Here is a 27,384-nt window from a genome sequence, read left to right as displayed (position 1 = left end):
CACAGCTTAACAGCCTTTTGCAACCTAATCAGGCAAGTGAGGTGGGGGGTTGGGAAGATTGTCAGCTTACAGCCAATCCCCCACAACTCTGTCCCGTCCCCTCAAAATCTAAACTCCAAAAACCCTGTTGGTGTTTTGGTCCCCAACAGGCATATATTTCTCTGGAATATCATAGGGCACATCTGGAAATCTTCTAGGGCACACCAGTGCACCCTGGTGCACACTTTGAGAACCACTGACTTAGGTAAAGATCCACCTTTGTCAAAGAAGCTACAGGCCTAGGATGTGACTATCTGCCGTGACCGCATTTAGTTAGGAATTTTAATGTTGAAACCATCCTGTGTGGTTACTTTTGGTTTCTGATAGCAGGCCCTGCATGCAAGCCTCCCCTGAGATTGTGAGGCTTAGTATGTATTGTATTTCCCCATGTATAAGACACGCCCATGTATAAGATGTACCTTAATTTTGGGACCTGAAATTTGAAAAAAAAATGTATTACATAAGGTTATTGAACTCAGGTTTTATTCATCATAAAATTCATACAACTCATCACTGTTAAAACTCCCATCCATTAGCTTGTTCTCATCTGTGTCTGATGACGAATCACTGTCTTCATATATTGCCTCGTCCTCAGTTCCATCCAGGGCATTTAAATGCCACAACCACTGTATAAGATGCACCCAGTTTTTCAAAAATAAATAAATAAATACGTCTTACACATGGGGAAATATGGTAGTCCCTTTTTCATCCATATAACTAATGGTTTATTAATGAGATGGCTATTATTGTGGGCAACTTAAGGCCTAATCCTGTTGGGGGCTCATTGGAAGTCTGTGGAACACACATCTGAATTGTCATGTTGGAGCTTGAGGAAGTTGGAATATTTACACACTAATGTTGATTCCTCATTGGCTGAGGGCTGCTCCTGGGGGTGTGACCTTTCAGGCACTCACACCCTCTGCATAGGATAAGTAGGCAGGCACTTTCAGCCACAGGGAGTCCTCAGGCAGAAAGATGAGGTGCTGGGAGTTTAGGAAGCTGCATGGAAACTTGTGGGTTGAGGGGAAGTGAGTGGGGCAGTAGTGTCAGCTTCAGGCCGTGTTAGTGGTGCCACTTCTCCCAGATTCAGTAGATCAGTTGTATTAATACCATCCACGGTCTATTGTGCCAAATTTTAGTTGATTTTTTAAAGCACTTGAAATTTTTGTGAAGCATTGATATTTTTTGACTTTTGTCTTGAGATATCTTCCAAAGCACAAAGACATTATTTACTTAATTAAAAAAAAGATTTTATTTATTTATTTTAGAGAGAGAGCAAGAAAGAGAAAGAGAAAGAGAAAGGCGGGGCAAGGAGGAGCAGGATACATCAACTCATAGTAGAGCTTTCGGTATGTGCCCTGACCCCGCAAGCCCGGGGTTGCAACCAGCGCCCTCAGCATTCCAATTCGATGCTTTATTACTTATTTTTTAAAGATAAAATAAAACTTATTCTCTCTTGCAGTTATGATATGAGCACATTGGAACTCTTATAATTGTAACATATATTATGAAATCTTAGTAATCTTATTTTTTCTTATATCTTGGAGCAGTTATTTTTGTCTTCCTAAGGATTGTTTTATTATTACTCATCAATTATTCTCAACTATGCTGAAAGAGCCTAAAATAATAAGAAAACTGAAGAATGATGAAATTACCAAGAAGGATGAAGCAATAGTATAATAAATGATGAGTATTTTATCATCCTCCAGTTTTCTTAATTTGTTGCCTAAAGTACTGTATCATTTCTCAAGAAGATATAAAAGAAAAGTAGAGATATCATATTTGTGGTCTGCTTTTAGTTTCATTTGCTAAAACTGAAAATTCTGGCTTTTTCCTTTTCTACCTATAATGGCAACAGGAGGTAGAGGGTGAGCTTTTATAATTATTATATAAGTCAGAAGATTGATGTAGCACTCTAGAATATAAGCAAGTGATAATGGCAAAAATGATTGTGTAAGAGAAATCTTAGCCTGTAAATCTTTAGATAATGATATTCTAGATAATTTTCAATAAATTAAGAATATGTTTTTAAGGAAAAAGAGGAAATATGGTACTTTCATCCAGTTAGTCACTCAACCAGATGGATTCAATTATACAACATTTTTTGACAAGAGCCTAAACCTTCCTATTTTCTTAAAAAGACAGATGGCAATATTCTTTAATCTTTTAAGTATTATTTTATTCAATAAAGTGTTATTTTTCAAAATGTATGGCTGGTGGACCTCCTGTTTATGCATCTTCACCAGCAGCTGGGGCAACCCCACCCTTGGTCTTTCTGGTGTAAATTACTTGAGCTTTGTACTCTGAAACTAGTTTAATAAGTCCTTTTCTAAGGAGCTCCTGCTGGCCTGTCTTGGCCAACGAACTGGGGGTCTTCAGTCTCAGAGAGATAACAGCTGGGGTTATAATAAGACCAGAGTTTGTCATATGTCACTTTGTCAAACAAGACTAGTTTGCTGAGTTTGTCCTGAACTTTATCTTTGGACCACTCCTCCTTCCTGGCCTCGCCCTGTATTTGCTCACTGGGTCTTTGTCTTTCTTGGCTGACTTTCCAGCATCTTTCTTCTTGTTGCCCTTGGGCTGCAGAGCGCAACTCCAAAAGCTGCGGCTACCACTGCAGCCTTGCTAAGATGTCAGACAAAAAAAGTAATCTTTTAGATTTCTGTGAACCAAAGTTTACTTGAAGTGCTTTGCGTGTGGTTGAGTATCAAAGGCAGGTGTGTGTACAAAGAGGAAATAGATGATGTAGGAATAAAAATATGAATTGGATTGGATTGAAGATTGTAAATTATGTTTATCAATCTGAAAATGGAAATGTTTTGCAATTATGGAACAAAGAAGATGGTCATACTCTCTTCAACAAAATTATGAGCCACCAAAGCCTTCAAAGGTATTATGCTTTGATGATGCAATTGCGAACAAAAGAACAAAAAGGAATGATAAACCAGACCAATTAGAGGTACATTTGAAATCTGGAATCAGTATTTACATAATCAGTATGTTTCAGGTTCATGACATTTGATGAGCAGATGGTTTCGATCAAAGTTTACTGTCTATTTCAGGTATGTCTCCTTTAAAACTAGGAAAATATAGAAACAAATTTTGGGTTTATTATACATATATTAAAATTTTTATTAGCAATTCTTGTTTTAAAATATTTATTTATTTATTTTTTAGAGAAAAGAGAGAGAGAAAGAGAGAGAGAGAAGGGGGTGGGGAGGAGCAGGAAGCATCAACTCCCATATGTGCCTTAACCAGGCAAGCCCAGGGTTTTGAACCAGCTACCAAAGCATTCCAGGTCAATGCTTTATCCACTGCACCATCACAGATCAGGTGATGTCAGACAAAATTCTAACAAAGTTGGGTTTTACTATGTGTGATCATCAGCCGCCAAGTTGATCCCCATTGATCTTTGCCTCCTGGAATTTACACTCATACATATTCCCCTTTTCCATCATACCAGGGTTGGCCTGTGTAATCAATAGAATTGGCAGAAGTGTTAGTATGTCACTCCTGAGATTAGGTTATAAAAGACTGTGGCTTCCATCTTGGGCTCTCTCATTGATCACTTGCTCTGGGGGGAAGCCAGCCAGCTATTCTGTTGTGAGAATCCACGTGGAGAAGAACGGAAGTATTCGGTCAACAGCCAGTGAGGAACTGAGGACTGCTACAATCGCGTGGATGAAATTGGAAGTGGGTCTTTTAGCTAAAAATGATGGTAACCCTAGTTGATAGGTTGACTGCAACTAGAACCAGCTATATAACTTATGGGGTCCAGTGCAAAACAAAAATGGATAGGGGGCTTCTTGTTAAAAAATTATTAAAATTTCATGACAGCAGCAACAGAGGATTAAGCTAAAGGTGGGACTTTTCATTATTGTACAGGCTGCATGCCTATGACGCTGGCTCTGACTGCCATCTCTAAGAAACCCTGAGCCGGAGCCACCCAGCTAAGCCATTCCTAGATTCCTGATTCGTAGAAATTGTGAGCTTTTTTTAAAATTAAGTTTTTGCAGTAATTTGTTACATAGCAATAGATATGAAGACACTATCCCTTTATTCCTACTTCTGTAAATTATTTGTAAAATGACTTAAAAATATAAAAACGTAAAATAACTGTATCAGACCCACATGGTAAATAGTGATAAATATTTTTCCTGGGCTACTGAGAGTTCAAGGGATAAGAGTGATTCAGTTAGTTGCAAATTTAGTTCTCTGTTCTTCCTGCCTCTGTGCCTTTGCACATGCTGTTTGCCGTGCCTAGAATGCCTTCCCCCTGCTCTTTGTTCATCTTAAACATCACGCCTTCAAGAAAGGTGACCCTCCAGACTGAGTTAGGCATCTTTTTAATAACTCCTAAAACATCTTGTACATCTTTGCAGTACTGTGGGCACCTATATTTAGTGAATTATTAGTAATTAGTTGCCTAATGTCTGTCTGCCTACTAAACTGTAAACTCTTTGAGGTCAGTCACCTTCTTCTCCCTTTGTTCTTCTATTATTTTATTTTTTAGTTCATTTTAGGAAGGGGAGGGGGGAGAGAAAGGGGAGGAGGACAGGAAGCATCAACTCCCATTTGTTCCTTGACCAGGCAAGCCCAGGATTTTGAACCGGTGATATCAGCGTTCCAGGTTGACACTTTATCCACTGTGCCACCAAGGTCAGGCTTCCTTTTGTTCTTATTGTATGTCCTGCACCTAGTAGAATACTGGGCACACAGTTGGGATGCAATAAAATTTGTTTGATTGACTGGTTTGTCTCTGTACCAATGGATTAGGACTTAATGGTGATGATTTGTAATGGAATCTTAAACCCTAGTCTGAACAAGGTCCTTGTAACAATGTTTTTTCTAGAGTACCCAACTATGTGGTTATGGGCCTGAAGACATAAAAGGGCTCCTTGCCTCATGGGCTCCAGTGGGAATAATACAAACCATGGAAGCCGACAAATAAAAATTCAAGCATGTGATTGGGGAAAATTTACATACATGGAAATAGGAGTTAACCTTCAGTAATGTACAAAATAGCATGTGCAAATACATGATAATGTGTTTCTGACTCTTAAAATGAGTAGATTTAACAGAGTACCAAAACTTTTGATGTATATGCAAAATTTAAGGACCTTTGTGGTCAAGCCTCAGTTTTTCACCGGCATAGCGGGACTAAGAATACTGAACTCACAGGCTGGGCCTGAGGATATGAGATCATGTAGTGAAAGTGCTTAGCAAAAAGTTCAGCTGTTAGTAGAATAGGGTAGCTTGGATTCAAATTCTAAGTCTGCTACTTGTTTCTCATTATGTGAGTTATATAACCTCCTGAAGTCTCTTTCTTAGTAAGAGAACAGTAATGACACCTACCTCACAGAATAAATGCCAGAGTGTATGTTTAATGTCTGCATACCTGGCATTTGCTAAGGCCTCCTAGTTACTATTACTATTATTATTAATTTTGAAAGCATGTCACAGAAGAGTAACCAAGTGAAAACAGAGCTTCCCCCCTGTAGGTGGAAGACGGAGGGAAAGGAATAGAAATAGACAAATCCAGATGATCACCAAGAATATTTTCACAAGGATGTGCATTATTCCTGGTGATCATACTGACTGCTGGTCTCTTTAAGGGGCTCCTTTCTTGCCACCCTGGCACCATGGAGCCGAATTTCATCCCAGTGTGTTCTCAATTCCTCCCACTTGACGGTGTCTAAGACAGGGAAATACAGGGAGCAAATTTTTGTGGCATCAATAGTCTGAGTAAAAACAGAACAATCACGTGACCCAACAATTCCACTTCTGTTATTTACCGAAAGAAAACCAAAACACTAACTTGAAAAGATTTCTGTGCTCATGTTCATTGCAGCATTATTCACAGTAGCCAAGATGTGGAAACCACCTAAGTGTCCACTGATAGATGAATGGATTAAAAAGGTGGCATATATATATATATATATATATATATACACACACACACACACAATTAAATATTATTCAGCAATGAAAGATAAGGAGGGCTTGCTATTTGTAACATGAATGGACCTTGAGAGCATTATGCTAAGTGAAATGAGTCAGACAGAGAAAGACAAATACAGTATGATCTAATTGATATGTGGAATCTAAAAACAAAACAAAAAATCCTGAGCGTATATTGGAAACAGATTGGTGGTCCCAAGAATTAGGGGGTGGAGGTAGGAAAAATGGGTGAAGTGGGTCAAAAGGTACAAACTTCCAGTTTAGAAGATGAATAAACTCTGGGGCTGTAATGTCCAGCTTGGTGACTACAGTCACCAGCACTGTCTTGTATATTTGAAAGTTGCAAAGAGAGTAGATCTTAAAAGTTCTCATCACAGAAAAAAATTATAACTGTGAGGTGATAGATGTTAACTAGATTTATTGGGGCGAGCATTTCAAAATATATATAAATATCCAATCCTTATATTGTACACCTTGGGCTAATATAATGTTATACTGCTCACAAAAGTTAGGGGATATTTCAATGCTTCATATTCATTTTGAACTATCCCCTAATTTTTGTGAGCAGTATGTATGTCAATTATATCTAAAGAAAGAAAGAGTCTGGGTGTCTGGCCCTAAGACCATTATTATTTTTTAGCACGAGGGAGCTGGACTCTACCTAGAGTTAGAGGGAAACCACACTGAACCCCCCAGATTCATTGCATGGTCTGTGGTTCTTACGTTCAGCAGCTTAAGCTATCATAATGATGAGGGCCCCAACTGCTAGTTGTCCCCGGTATTTTATTCTTAGTAACATAAACCCTGATTTTTAGCTGGACTCCTTTGTCTACTTTGAGTGGAGACTATATTTTTTTCAGCCTTCTCTATCAGGAGATGTGGTCATATGACTATGTTCTTGCCAATAGATAAAATAAAATATACTTCTGGGGAGTGTTCTTAAAGATGGGGGCGTGCTCTTCTTTTACCCTTTTGCCTCCCTGTTGACTGGAAAACAGATGTGATGGCTAAAACTTGAGCAGCCATCTTGGACCACAAGGTAGAAGATGCTTAATAAAGATGACGCAGCTATACCAGAAGGACCCTGGGTCAGAAGGAGCTACCCTATACTTTGAAGGGAGTTTGTGTACAAAAGAGAGAAATAATCTAAATCGTTTGAGTCACTATAACTATTTTTGTCATGCGTATTTTGAATCTTTATTGAGGTGTAACTGACAAATAAAAGTGTGAGATATTTAAAGTGTCAACATGATGGTTTGATATATGTATGCATTGTGAACCGGTCCACCCACCCCACTGAGTTAATTAACACATCTATCACTTCACATATTTACTTTTGAGGTAAGTTGTTATGTATATTTAAAATTTAAGGACTCACATGATAATGTTAAATCCTGTGGGTCAACTTTATCTGCATAATGGGACTAATTATATCTAAGCAAGCCCAGTGCTAAGTGTTACTGCAAGTTAGTTATAAATCCAGAAAAAGAATCCAGGATTCTTGGAGCCCCAGGCTTCTGAGCTCAGTAGTTTATTTGAAAAAAGTCCTGGACCTTAAGACACAACTCACCTTTTTCTGTTGGTAGCTGTTGTCATAAGTGAAGCAAACATAAATCAAGGTATATTTATATTATAAATGCACCTTTCTCCAAAGCCCCATTTCAGATCTACCTTCATGAGACCTTCCCTGCCCATTAGGTCTATAGTGGGTCCCTGCTCTGAGTCCCTAAAACACATCTCAGGCTTTGCTCTCACATATGGGCTCCAAATATCTGTCTGTTCTGTCTTAAATTAGATTGTAACCTCTCAGAGGGCAGGGTATGCATCCAACGAACCCTCATAATGACAGGCATGTGCTGGATGCAGGAGGAGATGCATCAAAGTGCTTGTTAAAATGAATGGAAAGGTTTTATTCTGAATATGAGATGAGGCAAGCTTCCTCTGGATTATACAGAAACAGATTTATTTGAAATGGGCATTCCTAGCTAGTGCTAAATATTTGAGGCCTTCAGGCCTCAATATGGGATATAGAGTATTATTTTTCTTCTACTGAAGTATCCCCTTGCAAATAGAAGTCCCACAGGACCAGGAGTATGGCTGAAACTGGACAGACCAGATGCCCGGATAGCTAGATTTGTTTATAAGCTTGGCCTCCAGGGAAAGAAGGAACTTGTCAATTTCACTCTTTGCTTGGATCAGAAGATTGAGCCTGGCAGAGAGACGCTGTTTGGGACTAATAGTTCTCTGGAATTTCTAACCTTCTCTGGACCTGGGAGGATTTGGGAGAAGAAAATGCATCATTTGAATGATGGCCATGGTTACGACAGGCCCTGCATGCCAACCGAAGGGAAAGAAAATACTTGCTGAGCAAAGTAACTGGAAAGCAGTCGCTTACATTTTAAACTAAGCTACATGGTTGAAATCCATAATAATGTAGAATTTTGGACCAGTGACCACTTGGAAATAAGCTTTCTGGCTGCAAAGCAAGCATGTCGTGTTATGGATAGAAAGGACTATTGCAATGCCTTTTCCCTGGGCATTTGGTGCTGCCAGATACCAGGGGGCCATCTCAAGCATATTTACTTAGGCCAACAGATTTCTCAATAATTCCAGCAATAAGAAAGCTGCTGACCAGCTTGATGGGGATGCATGTCACCAGGTGGTAGAATCAGGACAAACCTGTCAGGCTGCTGAGTCCAGTGGTAACATTTCCATCTTGCTGAATGAACCCTTGGCAGGTAAACACTTAGGTGGGCACATGGGAACTGATGTAAGTGCTGCATGAGGCACAGTAGCACTGGATACGTGTCACAAATTCAGCTGGGCAAATTCCCAGCATGCCAGAGCACAAGGGCTGTTTCCAGGAAGGGCTGACCCTTGCTGTTCCCACATTCTGGAGCTCAGTGGAGCTCAGAAGTCTCAGTTTCCTTGCAGGCCACTGGAGAAATTCCCAAGGAGCATACAGGGAATTTTTAAAACTATGGCATTTAAGATGGGACATCATGGTCATCACATGACAGAGGCAGAATTAGACTCTGAAAACCTGGGCTCGAATCTTGAATGTCATTTATAGCCAAATGAGGCCAGGCAAGTCACAATCGCATGGAGTATCCACATACTTCCTGTGAAGTTGAATCTAACTACTACTTGTCAGATGGTGATATTTCTAAATTAACCATTTTAAGGGCTTTATTTACTCCATTCTTTTTTTAAAGTCCTGACAACAACTCGTGAGGTGGATAGTATTTTTATTCCCATTTTACAGAGGGGGAAATTGTATTTCAGACAAGTAAAGTGACTTGTGCAAGGGTGCAAGGTTATACCACTAGGTGGCAGACCCAGGATTTGAACCCATCCTATTTACCCTGTTTCCCCGAAAATCAGACATTCCCTGAAAATAAGACCTAGTGCAATTTTTTTTTAAAGCTTAGAAATATAAGGCCTCCCCTGAAAATAAGACCTAGCGTGTCTTTAGGAGCAAAAATTAATATAAGACTCTGTGTTATTTTCGGGGGAACAGGGTAGCTCTAGGGAACACATCTGACCACGGCACTGTTTCCCAGCAGAAGAAGCTGGGCAGTTCTCTTAGATGTGTTATCTTTGTTTGGAGAATCACAAGTACCTTGTTAGTGTTTCAGCATCCAGTCTGGGCTTTTTTTTTTTTTAGGCTTTTTTATTGATTGAGTGGGGTGGGGGGTTAAGGGGAGAGAGAGCAAGAGAGAGAGAGGGAGAGAGGAAGAGAGGAGAGAAGCATCAACTCATTGTTCCTCTTAGTTGTTCCGTTTAGTTGCGTGCTCACTGATTGCTTCTCGTATGTTCCCTAATCCAGGATCTACCAGCCACCTGGATGTGCTGAGGTAACACTCCATCCACTGAGCCACCAGGCCAGAGCCCATCTGAACTCTTAAATCTGAGGGTGCTGGGGAGAGTTGACGCCTTTGAAGCAGGGAGTGGTGCATTCAGATGTGCTCTTTGGAAGGATGATTGGCTATAGGGTAGATGGGGTGGGCCAAGGGAGTGAACAAAACTGAATACAGGAGTTGGGTAGGAAGCCTGTTCATATAACGCAGGAGAGAAGTCGTAGGGGAGTAGAGCTAATCTTTGTCAGGGCCTCCTAGGCCCAGAGAAGGAGAAGGAGTTAAGTATTGATGCTGCTTGTAGTCTGGTTGGAGAAAAAAAAAAATTTCTTCGCGAAGTGGGTGGTCCATACCAATAGGAGTGAACTCTAAGGCTTGTGCCCCACACAAGAAGAGAAACCGTGGTTCTCTTGTGTGCATGCAGTGGGACACCTTGCTCTGGTTTGGAGCTGGTGTGATGCTGCGCTTCTTCCCAAGATGGCCCTCTGGAAACCAACCTGAGCAGAGCCTTCCCACATTTGACTGGACCCTCTGCTGTGCTCTCCTCTCCAAGTGGTTGGGCATCCAAGAGAAGTCTCCCCTACTTCCTCTGACCCATCCCTGGGGTCTTTGCACCCACAGACCCAGGGTTCTTTTGGTCCCCTCTTCCGGGCTCTTAGGCCACAGAGAGGCTTTCCAGTTCAAGGCAGGGATCCAGAACACCTGGGTTCCAATCCCAGATCCACCACAAAGCCACAGGTGGGCTATTACCGCCCCTCCTCCCGCCCCCCGTACAGGGGCCCGCCCCGGGGGCAGATACCCAGCAGAGCTTCACCTCGTCTCTTCGCATTTCCTCTAGGGCAACCGCTGTAGGACTTGGGTGTCACCCAAGTCCTGGAAGCTTCTTTGAAAGAAATGAATGCGCCCACTCCCCACTCCCAACGCCTGTGTAACAGCCTGCCCGGTAGGGGTCATCCGGTGACTTCCCAGTTCTTCTCAGTGTTGAGACAGCGGGCAAGCAGATTTCTCAGCCTCTGTGCGTCCCAGTATCCTCATTGGAAAAATGGGACTAGTAGTATTTTCCCTGCGTATTTCACTGGGCTGTTATGACAACTCAACTACCCGTGCTGAAACCTATATAAGCTTAAAGCATTGTTATAAATCGGGTAAGCTTTCTAATAGGTTGAGGCTGCTACAGGTCTCTTAGGCTTCCTTGGCCGGAAGGGTGGAGAGAAAGGTCCTCTTGATTCCCATCTCTCCTGGAGCCCACTGCGGCGGAGCAACTGGGTATTTCTCCCCTGTGGGGTTGACCGCGAGCCGCCCCTCTTTCCTCTCTTCCATTGGCTTTCACCTGCCACAGGGGCGGCTTCTACGGGCCTCTTGGCCCGTCAATCAGGATCGGCTCAACCCCGCCCCTCTCGGGGGTTTATAACGGGAATTCCCATGGCCCAAGCTCTGGCATCCAACCTGCTGCCGCCGGGACCCGGCTCGGCGGAGCGACTGCCGCACGCAGATCACACGCTCGCACTCCAGTTCCCTCCTTCTCGGTTCATGACCGTGCGCTCTGCCCGCAGCCTCCGCCAGCCCGCGCTGCACCCGCGCTGCAGGCCGCCCGCCGCCACAGCCGGGGCCCCCGAGGGAAGGAAGGCAGGCAGGCAGGCGCGGCAGTGCGCCCGGAGGAGCCCGCGACCCCGGCCCGCAGCGCGCCGGCACGATGCTGCCCGCGCGCTACGCCCGCTTGCTCACACCCCACTTGCTGCTCGTGTTGGTGCAGCTGTCCCCGGCTTGCGGCCACCGCACCACGGGTCCCCGGGTAAGTGCGTTTCCAGCCGCGCGCCCACCTGCGGAGGGAGACGAAGGTCGCTCGCCCTCCTTCTCGGGGGCGGGGGGAGAGGGGGAGAGGAAGGGAGGTGTCAGACCTCGTTCTCCCAACCCCCAACGTACTGCCCAGTCTCCTGCGGGCTTCTTGGCGAAGTTGCTGAAATAAAAAATTCGCCCATTGTCTGTCCCCCACCCTCAGTCCTTTCTTGCAGCACCGACTCAGCGATCTCCCGACCCCCCGAACTGTCACCGGTGGGTTTTCTCTCCCGACCTCTTCTCCCAGGGCAGTTTGCACCAGGACCCTGAGAAGTACCTCCCGCGTCCCGGAGGCTCGCTCTCCGCGCAAGTGGGGCTGCCCTGCGGTCGCACACTGCGCCCGCTCCCGGAGCGCCGGCGTTCTTGGCAGGCGGCGGGGGGCAGCTCTGCCTCCGGAGTTTTAGGTTACTCGAGAGCCACACAAGGACCTTGTGTTGTTGTTGTTTTAAAAGCCGATCGCTGCTCGTAAAACCCACAGCAGATAATTTTAATGCTCCCCCCTGCTGGGCACAGCCCTGGAGGAGGCTGGCTGTGGGGGCTGCGGAGAGGCGGTGGAAGGGAGCTGCGCAGGGTGCGAGGGTCTCCTCCCCAAGCCGAGGCTGGAGGCTTGGACTACTTGTTGAACCTTGGTCTGATTGGAGTTTCTGAACGATACGAAACGTGCCAATTCTGTGCACAGGACAGGCTGTCCAGGGTATTGTAAACTCGCCTGGAACCGACAGCATTGTGTTCATTTCTGGTCTGGATCGATCTAATGAAGAATCCCACTGCTTTAAAAAAGTGTACTATTAAACCCCCTCGTTGTTCATTTGGTCAAGCATATGCAGACCATCTCTGGCTGAGCATTAGCTTATGTCAGGGCAGTCACCTCTCACGGTACCTGCTTGCCCCAACGGGCATTATGGGAGTCCATGAAATAGCTAGGATCTTTGTAAAAACGAGGTTGGCTCCTTAATCAACGTGTGCTTTTGGATTTGGATATCCTTGGGCCTAGCCTCATTACCACCTGTTCAGATGGCAGGTTCTTTATTCATAGCTCTTGCTATATGAGAATCGTCTTTATAGCTGTCGTGTGGAGAGCAAAAGCCTCGCAAAGTTTGACGAGCTTTAATGACTGCCCAGATGCTAGCTGATTACATCCGAGCCCAGCTATCACTGTGAGATCAGATTTGCAGCCACTTAGGAAAGAAAAGTGTTTGTCCCCGTGTTGGGCCGGCCCTTGCTTTTATGACCAGATGTGCAACAGCAGCAGTTAAAGTGCGGCAGATTAGATCCAGGGCGTGTCATAAATCCTCGACAGCAGGCATTCCCAAAGCTGAGGCAAGTAAGGGCTCTGGGAGTGACTTTTATGAATGCAGTTGAGGATGCCTTTTAAATGAAGCTGCTTGGTTTGATATTAGGACTCACAGCTCTTAAACTCGGAGGTCAGGAGAGCCATGGCGCGTTCCCTCCAATAATTAGGAACAGTCAAGACAGAGATGCAGACCAGAGCACCCCGCGTGAAATCTGGAAGCCCGCCCACATGAGAGGCCCAGAGACAAATGGTGGGGGGCTCATTTGCTGCTGGGCATGTCTAGCGTCTTAAGCCATATGGCTCTCCTTCCCTGACTCCTGAAATTGGAGGAAGCAACTTTTAGGGGAAAGCTCGGGGCTTCAGGGGAAAAGAGAAGCATTGGTTAGGTTTCCCTGTAGCTTCTTTAGTTTTTAATTTGATAGAAGTGATAGAACATAAACAAGAACTGTAAATAGGTTTGTGTGTGTCCCAGAGCGCGTGCGTGCGCGCTCTCTCTCTCTCTCTCTCTCTCTCTCTCACACACACACACACACACACACATACACGTGTATTTAGAAAGTACCCAGGGGAAGCTGCTATCTTGAGCATGTGGTTACCTGAATGTATTTATAGGGAACAATAAGGCTACCATTTATGAACAGTTGGGCTAGGATCGCTTGTGCTTATGAGAACATTTTGCAAGTGAAACCCAGGAGGCTAAATGGCTTGCTTGAAACACTCATGGTGCATATGCAGCGCTGGGAGCCAAATCACAGTTTATATGGGTTTACAAGTTGTGTGCCTGCCACACCACCAAGCAGCTGCAGGGAGTGTTCGCTGAACTAGGGATGCCATTGCTGTTAAAGGAAAGATACAGCTCAATGAGAAACTACTGAACCCACATGCGTAGGCGAGTCTGTTAATAATAAAAGAAAGTGTTAATGATATTTTTGGCTGTCTGTATTGTTAATCGATGCTATCTTTGAGTTTCTACCTATTCGAAAAGACTACAGTTCTCTTATGTGGCTTCTTGGTGGTCTCTGAAGTGTGGCTTTGATGGCGAGAGGCAGCATCATAGGAGGAGCAGAAACATCTGGCTTGTTGCAGTATTCCCTTGGGCACCCCTGGGTCTCTTCTGTTAATCTTTTGAGTGACAGAGGCTTAAGGATTGGCATCTTTTCCAGCTGGCTTTCTAGGAAACCGAGAGCATGCCCTTTCGGTTTAAGTTTATCTGGCTCACTAATTGAGCTCCCCCGAGGCTTAGACCCCAATCCTTGCCCTCGTATTTGCTTCCTGACTTCATAAAATTCCTGACATTTGTTTGACTCTGGAAGCCAGCCGTGATCAAGTATCAGATTGGAGGCTATTATGTAGGAAGCACCTGAGTTTTTGGTCTCTCAGCTCTGAGCAGCATGGCTACCTGGGACATGATCAGGATTCTTTTAATTACCAAGGAGGCAGACATTTCTTTAATCCTGTACAATTTACTGAAAATGTTTCAGGGGGAGGATGGGACGGGGAAGTGTCTCTCTCTCGCAGGCCGGTGGAGTCTGGCTGATGGTCAGGCCAACCCAACTGCCTGTCTTTGTCTAATCTTCTGTCTGCCCTTGAAGGCTGGAGCTGGGAGGGGCAGGTAACGTGCTGCCTTCGCTGTTGGGGTGTCCCCAGAGCTCAGCACAAGGGATTGACTTGGTAGGTGTGTGTGGAACGAACAAATAAATGCCAGCTGTGCATGCTTCACAGTGATCCATGGGTACTATTTTGTTGGTGTTTTAGCAGGACTAGAGGCAGGAAATAGATTTAGAAAGTTTAAGAAATAGGAGAAAACGGAAGGTCCAGAAGTCCGAGTAAGACATTTGATTTTTTAATTGTTTTAAGTCTAGTCTTTTTGTCTTCTCTCTTGGGTCATCCCGCAAACCCAGCTCCGGCTTCACTCTCTAGGAACTTCCCTGTTGGTTAAAGCTGATCACACTCACCTAACAACTTCTGTATCTGGCGCACTTGTGTTCTAACTTTGGCTAATCCTATAGTGAACATCTTGAAAACCCGCCAGCATCTGCATCTTTTCAGCACTAACTGGCTACTTCGGCACTTCGTGCACGATCCTGTCTTAAGAGAGCAAGCTTGAAAACCCTTGAGGGCAGAACGAAGATCTTACTGGTCACACTGCAGAGCATTCTGTAAATATTTATTGTAATGAATGGGGCCGTACAGTGATTTCTAAGCTGGACCCCTTGTTCTCATTTGAACCTGAAGTTGGTTACTTACAAGTGATTTCTCATTTTTTAGGCTTTTGTTCTTTGTTTAAAAATAATTGTGTGTGGTGGTTATGGGAGGTTTGGGAGGAGAGTAAGTATACTTGGATGGGAAACAGGTGTTAGCTCCACCCTAAACCTTTTTTTATTTATCTTGCATTTGCCAAATGTGAAGCAGCTTTTAGACAGTTTCCTTCTATTTGATTAGCCTCTCTCTTGCTGGAACAGGGTAGGTCCTTGTGTCTACACAGATGTCCCTCTTATTATCTGTGTGCCAGACAAGAAGCCTTCTTTTCCACATGGAGGATTTATCTGAGATGCTACTCAGGTGTTAGGTCAAGAACTTGGTTTAAACATTTTGATGGAGCTGACATGAGAAATTTAAAGAAACAAAATTGAGGAGGACAGGAGGAGGAAACAATCATCTTAGAAACTCGAGGAAATGCAATCAAATGGAAAAACACTTTGATATTGTCTCATTATCTCCGGAAATTGAACACGCACATTTCCGCGGCCCAGCGAGTCCACTCCTAGGTATGTATGCCCAAGAGAAACTCCTGTCCAGAAGGAGACACGTACAACTATGTTCACAATACTACGAGCCTGGAGAGAGTCTAAATACCCATGAGTTGGAGGACAGATGAATAAACTGTGATGTGTTCATAAAGTGGAGAATTAAACTCAGTCAAAACAGATGAATGACAGTGACATGCAAAAATATGGATGTATCTTGGTAATATGATAGAAAGTAAAAGAAATGCCCCAAATGATGGAGCACAGCAGCTTTTATAAACTTATACATAGCTAAAATTAAAGAAAATAATGTGTAGGAATACTTATAGCTGCAATAAGACTATATAAAATGACCCTGATCAGGCAGTGGCACAGTGGATAGAGCGTTGGACTGGGACGCAGAAGACTCAGGTTCGAAATTCTGAGGCCGCTGGCTTGAGCATAGGCTCACCAGCTTGAGCGGGGTCACTGGCTTGAGTGTGGGATCATAGACATGACCCCATGGTCGCTGGCTTGAGCAAGGGGTCACTCACTCTACTGTAGCCCCCAGTCAAGGCACATATGAGAAAGCAATCAATGAACAACTAAGTTACGCCTGACCAGGTGGTGGCGCAGTGGATAGAGCATCGGACTGGGATGAGGAAGGACTCAGGTTTGAGACCCCGAGGTCGCTAGCTTGAGCGCAAGCTCATCTGGTTTGAGCAAAAGCTCACCAGCTTGGACCCAAGGTCGCTGGCTCCGGCAAGGGGTTACTCAGTCTGCTGAAGGCCCACGGTCAAGGCACATATGAAAAAGCAATCAATGAACAACTAAGGTGTCACAACGAAAAACTAATGATTGATGCTTCTCATCTCTCCGTTCCTGTCTGTCCCTATCTCTCTCTCTGACTCTCTGTCTCTGTAAAAAAAAACAAAACAAAACAAAAAAACAACTAAGTTGCCACAGTGAAGAATTGATGCACTTTCTCATCTTTCTCCCTTCCTGTCTGTCTGTCCTTCTCTCTGACTCTCTCTCTCTGTCTCTGTCAGAAAAAACCCCCACAACTATATAAAAAGCAAAGCAAGGTAATGATGGACACAAGATTCAAGGGGAAGTTAGGGTGAGGCAGGGGGATGGATTGGGGGGCACGAGCAGTTGGTTAGTGTAAGTCCTTCACATGTTTTTGTAAGGGAGAATGAGTTAGAAGGTATTTGTCCATTAGTAACGATTGAATAGCTGATTAAATAAAAATTTAAATAAAAAACAAAAGTGGACCCTGCATGTACCAATGTTGAATGAGTTATGAACCAAAAATTATAATTAAATTCTTTGCACTTCATGTGAAACAAGAATTTCCTTAGTAGGGACACCTTTCCTGCCTTCTGCTCCCTCCACCCCCTTTCCAGATGTGCACGTGGCCCTACCTAAAATACCACCTTGGGGAGTGATTATTGGCTTTGTTTCAATTCTTGGCCAGTTAGACCCAGAGCAGGCCCAGGCCCTGGCACAAGTATCTACACCAGCTGGCCAAAGGGCTCATGTAAAGCTGAGCTGGCAGTGGGCAATCTTCCCTCTCCCTTGCTCAGGGGAATCAGCCCTGGACATCTGAGCACCCAGCCCTGCAGAGCAGAAAAGTTCACTAGCTGAGGCCTGGGTCAGAAGCCTTATTTGCCAGTGGGGGTGGGGGAAGCGTATTTCTGGTTTGATGCCTGTCTTCATTCCGGCCTCCTCCTCACCCCCCTTTGCAGAGGCTGGGGGAGGGGGCATGGCCCTGCTTAGCAGGTACAGGGCACCCTTTCTCTCCCGACCACATAGAGATCTATTGTTCAGGCAGCCAAGTTCCTGGCATTGCTGGTGGTGGCGGGGGATGTCCTTGCGGAGGGCCCCCTCCGTCAGCGTTTGTCACTGCGGAGCTGTTTGGGAGAGGACAAGGGTTGAGTTGCGGATGAGAAATCGATCGGACCTGCTTGTGAAGCCTGTCAAACAGGGTTAGCATTGTACATACGTGCTCTGCACGAATCCTGACTTACCCAGGGGGCAAGAGGATTGGATCTCCATGAACACTTACAACAGCCTGGTGAAGACCCCAAAGCAACATTGGTCATTATAGCAATTAATTAGATTTCCCTTTGCAACTGACATCATTCTCAACTGAATGACTAGATCACCATTAATCTTACCTTTGGCAGACAGCTAAGCTTGATAGGTGAGGCACTCTGTGTACTTGCCGGATGTTCCCCTGGGTGGATTTCAGACTCCTTTTATTGGAGCCAGCGTGGGGCAGCCTCTACAAAGAAGAAAAGGCCACTAGTGAGAATGGAGACTCAGCTCCTCTCGCCTCCAGGGAGGACCAAGAATGAAAGAGCTTCATGAGATAATGTGTCAGGGCCTTTGAAACCTGACAAATACTCTACAAATGAGAGTAACATGCCCTCCCCCCCTTAAAAACCATTTTACGGTCTAGTGTCAAGGTGATAACTATAACTACTTATCTGTGAGGGCTGTTTTGTTTTTTAGAGTGTTGACAGAGGAGAAAAGCTAGACCTACTTCCTAGAATGTTTTCTTTTTAGGAATAGGTAAGCATCTCTAGGACATTCCTGGCTGGGAGTTTAATAGGTGTGTGTGTATGTTTATTGTGCATCTATTCTTGAAAAATTCTGCGAAGGCTCTGGGGAGAGGACACTACAGAAGATAGTAAGGACGAGGTTGAGGCAAGAGCATGTTATGAAAGGACAGAAATCACTCCTCGGGTATACAGTACCACTGACCTGCTCAAAAACGACTGGCAGTAGACCTTTTTGCCAGGTTGGAAATGTTCCATGTCTGCAATGTCAATGTTAGATACGTGTGGCTATTGAAGTTTTAAGTGTGGTTAGTACAACTGAGGAACTAATGTTTTAATTTAACTTGCTCTTAATAAATTTAAATTGAAATGTTAATAGCCCCATGTGGCTCATGCCTGTATCACTGGACAGAGCTGGACCCTGAGCAGCATGCCCAGGCTTACTTCCCACTGGATATCCCCAGGTGCCCGGAGCTTGGCTGCAGTGAACCATGTTGCATTTCCTGACCTCTCTTCTCTCTTCATCTCTGTCAAAATTCTGCCCTTCTTCGGAAGGGCTCCAGTGGCTCCACACAGCCCTCCCAGCCTCACTGCAGGCAGAGTTCATCCATCCGCCTGTGCTTCGCTTACTCCTAGAGCGATGTATGTCCCCATCTGCCTGTAATCTAGCTGACCAGAGGAAGCAGGGTAGTGGGGCAGCCTCGGCACAGGCTTTGGAGGTGCACAGACCCAAGGTGAGCCTGGCTTTGCCACTGTGAGTCTGGGCTAGTAACCTTTTGGGTTCTTGGTTCCCTAATTTGTCCAATGGAGGTCACAGCATCTGCGTTCCAGAGTGGGGGGAAGAACAAAATGAGATGTCTTAGTTTCCTGTTCTTATTTCTGTTCTAACAAATATCACAACCATAGCGGCTTCAACAACACGCATTAAAGGACAGTTTTCAATGAACAACTCTCAACGGGTTAACCAGTCAGCAGAGCTTAGTTTTGGAAGCTCCAGGAGAGAATCCATTTTCCTGCTGTTTCCGGTTTCCAGAACTGCCTGCATTCCTGGGCTTATGGCCCCCTTTCACCTTCAAAGCCGGCAATAGCTGGTCCGGTCTTTTTCAGGCTACATCTCTATGGTTCTGATTCTTCTGCTTCTCTTCTCCCCGTTAAGGAATCTTGTGATTGATTACATTGGGCCCACTGCGAGAGTTCAGTCTGGTCTCCTTATTTAAAGGCTAACTGATTAGCAACCTTAATTCTTCCTTGCCAGGTTACACAGCAGTATTAGGATGAGGACCTGAGCATCACCGGGTGGGGCATTATTCTGTCCCCCCACTCATTAAGGGGGGCACTTAACACAGCGCCTGGCTCATAGAAGGTGCTTGATAAATGGGGATCATTATTATGACCTGTAGGTATTAGTTTCTTTCCTTTTAGAGTAGGAGTCTTTTAATGGTGGAGTTGTTTAATTTCCTTTATAGACTCCGTCCTGCCCAAGAGCAGGTGCTTAGTAAATGTTTATTGAATAATATAATTTTCAATAAATGCAGATTGTTTCTTTCCTTGTAAAGAAATATTGAACAGTAAAAAGAAGTAAAATGGAAACCAGAATATATAACCCCCTTTGTGCAAAAAAGAAAAGTTCGTTGTATAGAATAATTGAATGATTTATATGCCATGCTGTTAATGTTGGTTATCATGGGGATGTTCCATTTCTATGAGATGTGTCTTAGTAATTATGAAAATAATTTTGTTTACAATGAGCATCATGTAATCTTAATGGAAAGTAATAAAGATTAAAACATGCCTGATTTTAAATAAAAGCTCTAAAACTGCCTCGATCCAGCCTGTAGACCCTTGGATTCGGCCTACATTTGACGCAGTCGGCCTGTGCTTATATTGGGCCGATTTTTAGGGTTTAGTAACTGTGCATACCAGGCCTCCTACTCATTTTTAGCATACTTTGAACTCAGTCTGCTTTAAAGGAGAGTTTTCAATGAACCTCAGCAGGACATAACTGTAAAAAAAATGGATTTATTGCTGCTGGTGGGAATATCAATTAGTACAATTATTCTGTAGTGTTATAGTTGAAGTTGCACACACTCTTTGACATTTTAATTCCACTCCTATCTACACCCTAGAGAAACGCACTTAAATATATACCAAGAAACATGTTTAAAGACCTACACAGTAGCAATTTTTTTTGGTAGTAGTAAAAAATTGAAAAACCACCTAAATGCCCATCAGCAGGAGACTAGAAATATAAATTGTGGTATTTCCAAATAATGGAATACTATTCAGCACTGCAAATGATTAATTTAAAGCTATACCTGTTATGGCTCAATTTTATAATCAAAATATGGGATGAGAAAAGACAAATTGTAGACGAGAATATACATTAGGCTGCTATTTATATTCAGGTTAAAAGCATGCAAAAACTAAATATTGTTTAGGGGTGGATGCATATGTAAAGAAATTGTAAGAAAGCCCTGGCTGAATAGTTCAGTCGGTTGGAGTGTTGTCTCAATACACAAAGGTTGCCAGTTTGATCCCTGGTAGGGCACATACAGAAACAGACAGATGTTTCTGTGTCTCTCGTGCCCTTCCTTTGGCTCTAAAAATCAATCCATAAATTTATAAAAACTGTGGGAAAATTAAGTGCAATGATAACTCCGAAGCTCAGAGCTGTGAGGGCAGGAGGGAGAGAAATATGTTGGTAATGTTTTATGTTTTTTCAGGTGGGCAGTGAGTACATGGATTTTAAAATACTTTTTGTATGCATTACATAATACATCATAAACTTTTCCGTAAAATATAAAAATGCATTTGGATAGATCACAGGAAAGTTTTAAGAGCAAGTAATATAAGTGATGCTTCTGTAAGGGGTCCTCTGCTCCGTGCTCCTAATTATGATTTTCCTTTCCCCCGAAGAGCATGCTCAGGGACAGTTAGCCACACTGGTGACCTTTGCTGCAAGAGCTGGCCTCCACCGGCCTGCCCTCCTGAGGTCAGGCTTCCCTGACCAGCTCAGGACTGGCACACGCACTGCACGCACGTGTGCTGCCCTGCCCCGCCTCTCCCTGGGGTGCCTGTGCTCCTCTCCGCTGCCCCAGCATCTCTCTTCACCCTTCTCACTGTTCTTGCTCTCCCTGGATGATAAGGGGTGAGGTCGATTGTTTTCTCAAATCTATTGGCCATTAGTTAGGGTTGTCAGAGTTGGCATATAAAAATACTAACGTAGGCTTGCCTAAATTATAAATTGGGTAAAATCGAATGTCACTGAATAATGTAAATTTTGAATGATATAATGTAAAACAATGTAAGTTGCATGTATTTGAATTTAGATAAGCAACAAAAAATGTTTTAGTATAAGTATGGCCCCAATAAGAAATTATTTGTTACTATTTGAAATTATTTGTTATTTATGTGAAAGATAAACTTAACAGAGTATCCTGTATGGTAATGGCAGTCTACATGACAGGGGGTCTTCAAGTTCGAGTTAAGACACAGTTCTGTTCCTACAGCAGTGATGTAACCTGAATTTTGGTGTAAGTAGAAACACAAGCTAGCTTAACACAAATGGAACACTTGCACTTTTAACAGTCTAAAATGGCGTAGGTAAGTGTACTGTGGACCACCAGCTCCCTCGTTCAGATGCTGCGTTACTGTATGCAGTATTCTGCCACGTGCACCCAAACTAGTTCAACCATGTAGCCCGTAAGTCTGGTGCTAAAGACATAAGCTGAAACACTCACATCTCAATTTTTTAAAGTTCTTATGGGATTGAGCATCATAAACTTGAAACATCTTATGTCAAGATGCTCGTGACCCAGGGACCCCCTGTAGCTCCTTTTCTCTTGAGAATCATCTGAACAGATATTTTGCTAATTCTTAAAATAAGAGAGGTAGTTTTTATTTTCTTTTTTTCCTACTGAACTGCCTGACTTGGGAGAGGTTTTTTTTTTTTAAATTTAATATTGAGGATATTAATCTGTTTTTTGACATGTTTGGCAAATGCCTTTTTATTATGAAAAGACAGTGGTTTTAATCTACTAAACTTGATACCTTTATGTAGCTAACCTGTCATATGGTTTCTGACGTTGGTGTCAGGATGAAAAAGGCCTTCCTCTTCTAAGGGTATAGAAATGATAATAATTTGGATTCTCCTTCAACTTTGAGTCCTTTTACTTAAAAAAACCCTCTTTTCTTTATTATAAAGACTTTCAAATGTACACAAAATGAAGAGAATAGTGTGATGAATTCTGTGGAACTCTTACCAATTTCAGAAATGAACAATTCCAGACCCATCTCATTTCTTCCACCCATCCTCCAAGTCCTCCACTTAGATTATTTTGAAGCAAATCTAGACATTGTACTTTATCATCTGTAAATATTTTCATATATATCTCTAAAGATACTCATAAGAACTCTAACTACAATACCGTATTCACAACCAAAAAATATTAACAATAATTTATTCCTTCATATAATATAATTCAATCAACATTTAAATCACTCTGAGTTTCTCTCAAATATGCTTTTCTGTTTATTTGAATCAACATCCAAATAAGAACATCCCAAAAAAAAATCCCTATCTTTTTTTTTTTTATATTAAGTGATAGGCGAGGAGGCAGGGAGGCAGAGAGACAGACTCCGGCATGCACCCCAACCAGGATCCACCTGGCCAGCTCCCTACAGGGTGATGCTCTGCCCATCTGGGGCCACTGCTTCATTGCTTGGCAACTGAGCTATTTCAGTGCCTGAGGTGAGGCCATGGAGCCATCCTCAGCGCCCAGGGCCAACTTGCTTGAACCATTCAAGCCATGGCTGCAGAAGGAGAAGAGAGAGAGAAAAAGAGAGAGAGAAAGGGAGGTAGAGGGGTGGAGAAGCAGATGGTCGCTTCTCCTATAGTGGCCTGACCTGGAATCGAACCCTGGACTTCCACACTCTGGGCTGACGTTCTATCGCTGAGCCAACCAGCTAGGGCGACTTATCTGTACTTTAAGTCTCTCTTACTTTATGAGTTTCCCTCCACTTCCTTTTTACGTTGCCATTTATTTGCTGAATAAACAGGTTGTTGTAGGGCTTTCCATACTAGATTTTGCTGATTGCCTTCCCTTAGTGTTGTGTGACACGTTCCTCTGTCCTTTCTATTTCCTGTAAAATGATAGAGCTGGAAGCTTGATCAGATATGGATCTGATATATTTTTGGCTAGTTTATTTCATGGGAGTTGGTATGTACTTTCATCAGGAGGCACATCACACCGGTGGTGTTAGCATCCAGCGATGACCATTTGGGACCTGTTAATTTGTTAGGAGTTGTCACTGATTTTTAAACAAGTAGAGTGCAAAAGGCTTCCAAGTTTTGTGTGGCTTTGCCATCTTCCTGGTCTCTGGTGTTACCACAGAAGGGTACGGAGAAAGGGGCTTAGGTGCCCTCGTTGCCTTCCCAGCAGTGCCTCTGGGTAAGGAAGCTGTGTGTGCCTGCAGAGCTGTGTCACACAAGAAGCTCTGCGTGAGTTCTTGGTTGGTGGCCAAGGAAGGGGAGTCTCCTTGGTTGTGGGTACCCACAGTAAAAGTATGAGGGAGCTGGTTTTACTCTCTAGTACTAATTAGGAGGCCTGTAAAGCATAATTGTAGATCAACTTTGTGTGTGATCTTTGCCATGTATACCTCAGTTGGTAATGTGTGTTAGAAGAAACAGACACCAAATTTTGAACTGGCTTACTCATTGGCTCAAGTCCTAATAGAAGGTACAGATAGACACAAGGTGGGCTCCAGGACTGGTTTGATTCAGCAGCTTAATGGTGCCATCCAAACACTCAGTGAGGCCTGACCAGGTGGTGGCAGAGTGGATAGAGCATCAGAAGGGGACGCAGAGGACCCAGGTTTGAAACCCCGAGGTCACCAGCTTGAGTGCGGGCTCGTCCAGCTTGAGCATGACCTCACCAGCTTGAGCACAGGGTCACTGGCTTGAGCATGGGATCATAGACATGATTCCATGGTTGCTGACTTGAGCTTAAAGGTTACTAGCTTGAAGCCCAAGGTTGCTATCTTGAGTCCAAGGTCACTGGCTTGATCAAGGGATCACTTGCTCTGCTGTAGCGCCCCCCCCCCCATCAAGGCCCATAGAAAGCAATCATTGAACAACTAAGATGCTGCAACAAAGAATGGATGCTTCTCATCTCTCTCCCTTCCTGTTTGTCTGTCCCTCTCTTTGACTCTCTCTCTGTCTCTGTCCAAAAAAACCCAAAAACAAACACTCAGTGAGTGGATGTCTCTCCTCTCTGCCTTTTGTGGTGTCTGTTTAGTCAGAAGCCTAGGTTTCCAGGGTGACGGAATCGCTGCAGTGGTTCTAAGCATTCTATCTAAACATCACACTTTCTAGAAAAGGGAATTGGCATCCCGTTGCCCTCTCCCATGTGCTCTCAGAAAACTTTGACTCTTAGCTTATTGATCTAAATTGAATTAAATGTCTATTCTTTTAACCAATCCCTTTGGCCAGGAGAGTGCCATGCTGTGAGTGAGTTAGGCCTAGAGTCTGTGGACTATTCACTATGTCAGGGAAGGTGATAGGGTACCCATTTCTGGAGCTGAGGGTCATGTTATTCCTCTTCCTTCCTCCTGACCACATGACTATACAAGATGAGAGAGTAGAGGGGATGCTGGGGCAACAAGCCCAGTGTGCATTTTGGGATCTGTAGAATTGGTAGACCAGCAGAGTGGTGGGGTGGCATGTGCGGTGAAAAGTGCACTGGACATTGATGGGCAGAGCCCAGAAAGGGCTGTGTGATCAGTGTCTTCATCTATTAAAGGGAGACTAACTGTTGACACGTATGTTAACTGTGTGATCAGTGTCTTCATCTATTAAAGGAAGACTAACCGACTTTGAACATGACTACCAGCACAGACATTCCAAGATAAAGAGCTGATAGGAAAAAGGGAACGTAGGAAGAGTTTGGGCACTTTCAGAGTAGAATAAATAGGCCAAAGAATATGATTCCAGAAGGCTCCCCAAATGAGGACATGGTTATATAGACCCACAATTCTAAGAAGTCTCAGAATGTCTTCATTTTATGCATCAGGTAAGGAATGTCCAAGTTCACATGTCCAACAAGCCACAGAGCCGGAGTCACGACCCAGATCTGCACCTCAGTTGCTCTGTCCCTAACTTTTTCATTTACAGATGCCCTAGGAAACTTGAGACAGTTGCACAAGTCTAGTCAAAGAGAGGAAGTATTTTGAAAAAATATTGAATTTTGGTAAAAGATTATATTTCCTAGTTGCCTTTGGCTAATTCACCAATTTACAGTGGCTATAACCAAAACAAGTAGCCAGAGATAGTTTGAAGAAGTAGAGGTGGATCTTGACATTAAGATTCTTATTTTTTTTTTTCTGAAGTTGGAAACGGGGAGGCAGTTAGACAGACTCCCGCATGCGCCCGACCGGGATCCACCCGGCACGCCCACCAGGGGGCGATGCTCTGCCCATCTGGGATGTTGCTCTGTTGCAACCAGAGCCATTCTAGCACCTGAGGCAGAGGCCATGGAGCCATCCTCAGCTCCCGGGCCAACTTTTGCTCCAATGGAGCCTTGGCTGCAGGAGGGGAAGAGAAAGACAGAGAGGAAGGAGAGGGGGAGGGGTGGAGAAGCAGATGGGTGCTTCTTTTGTGTGCCCTGGCCGGGAATCGAACCTGGGACTCCTGCACCCCAGGCCAACGCTCTACCACTGAGCCAACTGGCCAGGGCCGACATTAAGATTCTTAATGTTCCTTAATAGCAATACAATCAGTGCAGATGTACACAGAGTCACATGACAAATGGTCTGGAGCACAGGGGGCATGTTCCATGGTTGACCCAGGGTACAAAATTTTAGGTTGATTGTTTTCTCTCTCAACACTTTAAATATTTCACTTTACTTCTCACTTGCATGGTTTATGAGGAAACCCAATGTAATTCTTACCTTTGGTGTTTTTTTGTTTTGTTTTGTTTTTTATTTTTATAGGTGAGGCATTTTTTCCTTTGGTTTTTTTTGAGATTTTTAAAATTTATCTTTGATTTTATTTCATACTGTTTAAATGTAATAAGCCTGGGCATAGAGTTTTGGTATTTATCTGCCTTGGTGTTCTCTGAGCTTCCTGAACCAATGGTTTGGTGTCTGACATTAATTTTGGGAAAATTCTCAGTTATTATTTTCAATATTTTTGTTTCTTTATTTTGTTTTTTTTTTTATGCTTCTGGTATCCCTGTTAACCTGTATTTACATCTTTTGTAGTTGTCCAACAGTTTTTGAAAATCTATTTGTTTATTTTTTTTTGCTTTTCAGTTTTGCAAGTTTCTATTGATACATCCTCAAGCTCAGAGATTCTTTTCTCCCTGTGTTCAGTTTGCTAATGAGCCCATCAAAGACATTCATTTATGTTACAGTGTTTGTGGAATTTTTTTGGATTCTAAGAATTTTCATTTCTCTCCTCACGTTACCCACCTGTGTTGTATGCTGTCTACTTTTTCGATTAGAGCCCTTAGCATACTGATCATAGTTTTAAATTCCTAATTTGGTCATTTGAACACCTCTGACATATCTGAATCTGGTTCTGATGATAGCTCCGTCTCTTAAAATTATGTCTTTTTGCATTTTAGTAAGTTTTGTCATTTTTTTTGAAAGTCAGATGTGAAATACTGGGTAAAAGGAACTGCAGTAGATGGGTATTTAGTGGGGTAGTGGTAAGATGCAGGGGGCATGGAAGTGTTCCACAGTGCAATGCTGAGGTCTCAGTCTGTCAGAGTTCAGGAAGCCTGAACCTCTGGGCCGTGGAGTTCTAAGTGCTTCTCAGTGTTTGTTTCCCCGTAGGTGGGACTGGACGGCCAGAGGGAGCTGGAGCTGGAGATTTCCCTTCCTCCAGGTGGGTTAGGCTCTAAAAACTTTAATAAGGAAGGCTCCGGTAAAATAGATTCTCCTGAGGGCAAGCTGGAATGCTGAGGTCGCTGGTTAGAAACCCTGGGCTTGCCGGGTCAAGGCACATATGACAAGCAACCCATGAACAGCTAAAGTGAAACAACTGTAAGTTGATACTTCTGGCACACTCCACCTCTGTAAAATCAATAAATAAAATCTTTTTTAAA

General features: G+C 43.6%; 1 protein-coding gene and 1 pseudogene across 3 annotated transcripts in view; one reads left to right on the top strand and one right to left on the bottom strand.

Annotated features, from left to right (window-relative positions):
• Nucleotides 1–2,268: 2,268 nt before the first annotated feature.
• LOC136335404 (small ribosomal subunit protein eS25-like) lies at nucleotides 2,269–5,192 on the bottom strand (annotated as a pseudogene).
• A 6,105-nt stretch (nucleotides 5,193–11,297) lies between these two features.
• The window catches only part of SMOC1 (SPARC related modular calcium binding 1), a 156,911-nt gene continuing 140,824 nt past the window's right edge, over nucleotides 11,298–27,384 (top strand). For all 3 annotated transcript variants that reach the window (XM_066274144.1, XM_066274143.1, XM_066274142.1), the window contains exon 1: nucleotides 11,298–11,649. In XM_066274144.1, the coding sequence (XP_066130241.1) occupies nucleotides 11,551–11,649 (99 nt within the window). In that variant the 5' untranslated portion in view covers nucleotides 11,298–11,550. The remainder of the gene's footprint in view (nucleotides 11,650–27,384) is intronic.

The sequence above is a fragment of the Saccopteryx bilineata genome, chromosome 4 (genome assembly GCF_036850765.1).
Source record: "Saccopteryx bilineata isolate mSacBil1 chromosome 4, mSacBil1_pri_phased_curated, whole genome shotgun sequence".
NCBI lineage: Eukaryota > Metazoa > Chordata > Mammalia > Chiroptera > Emballonuridae > Saccopteryx > Saccopteryx bilineata.
Note: the sequence above shows the minus strand (reverse complement) of the source record. Positions and strands in the feature narration are given on the sequence as shown.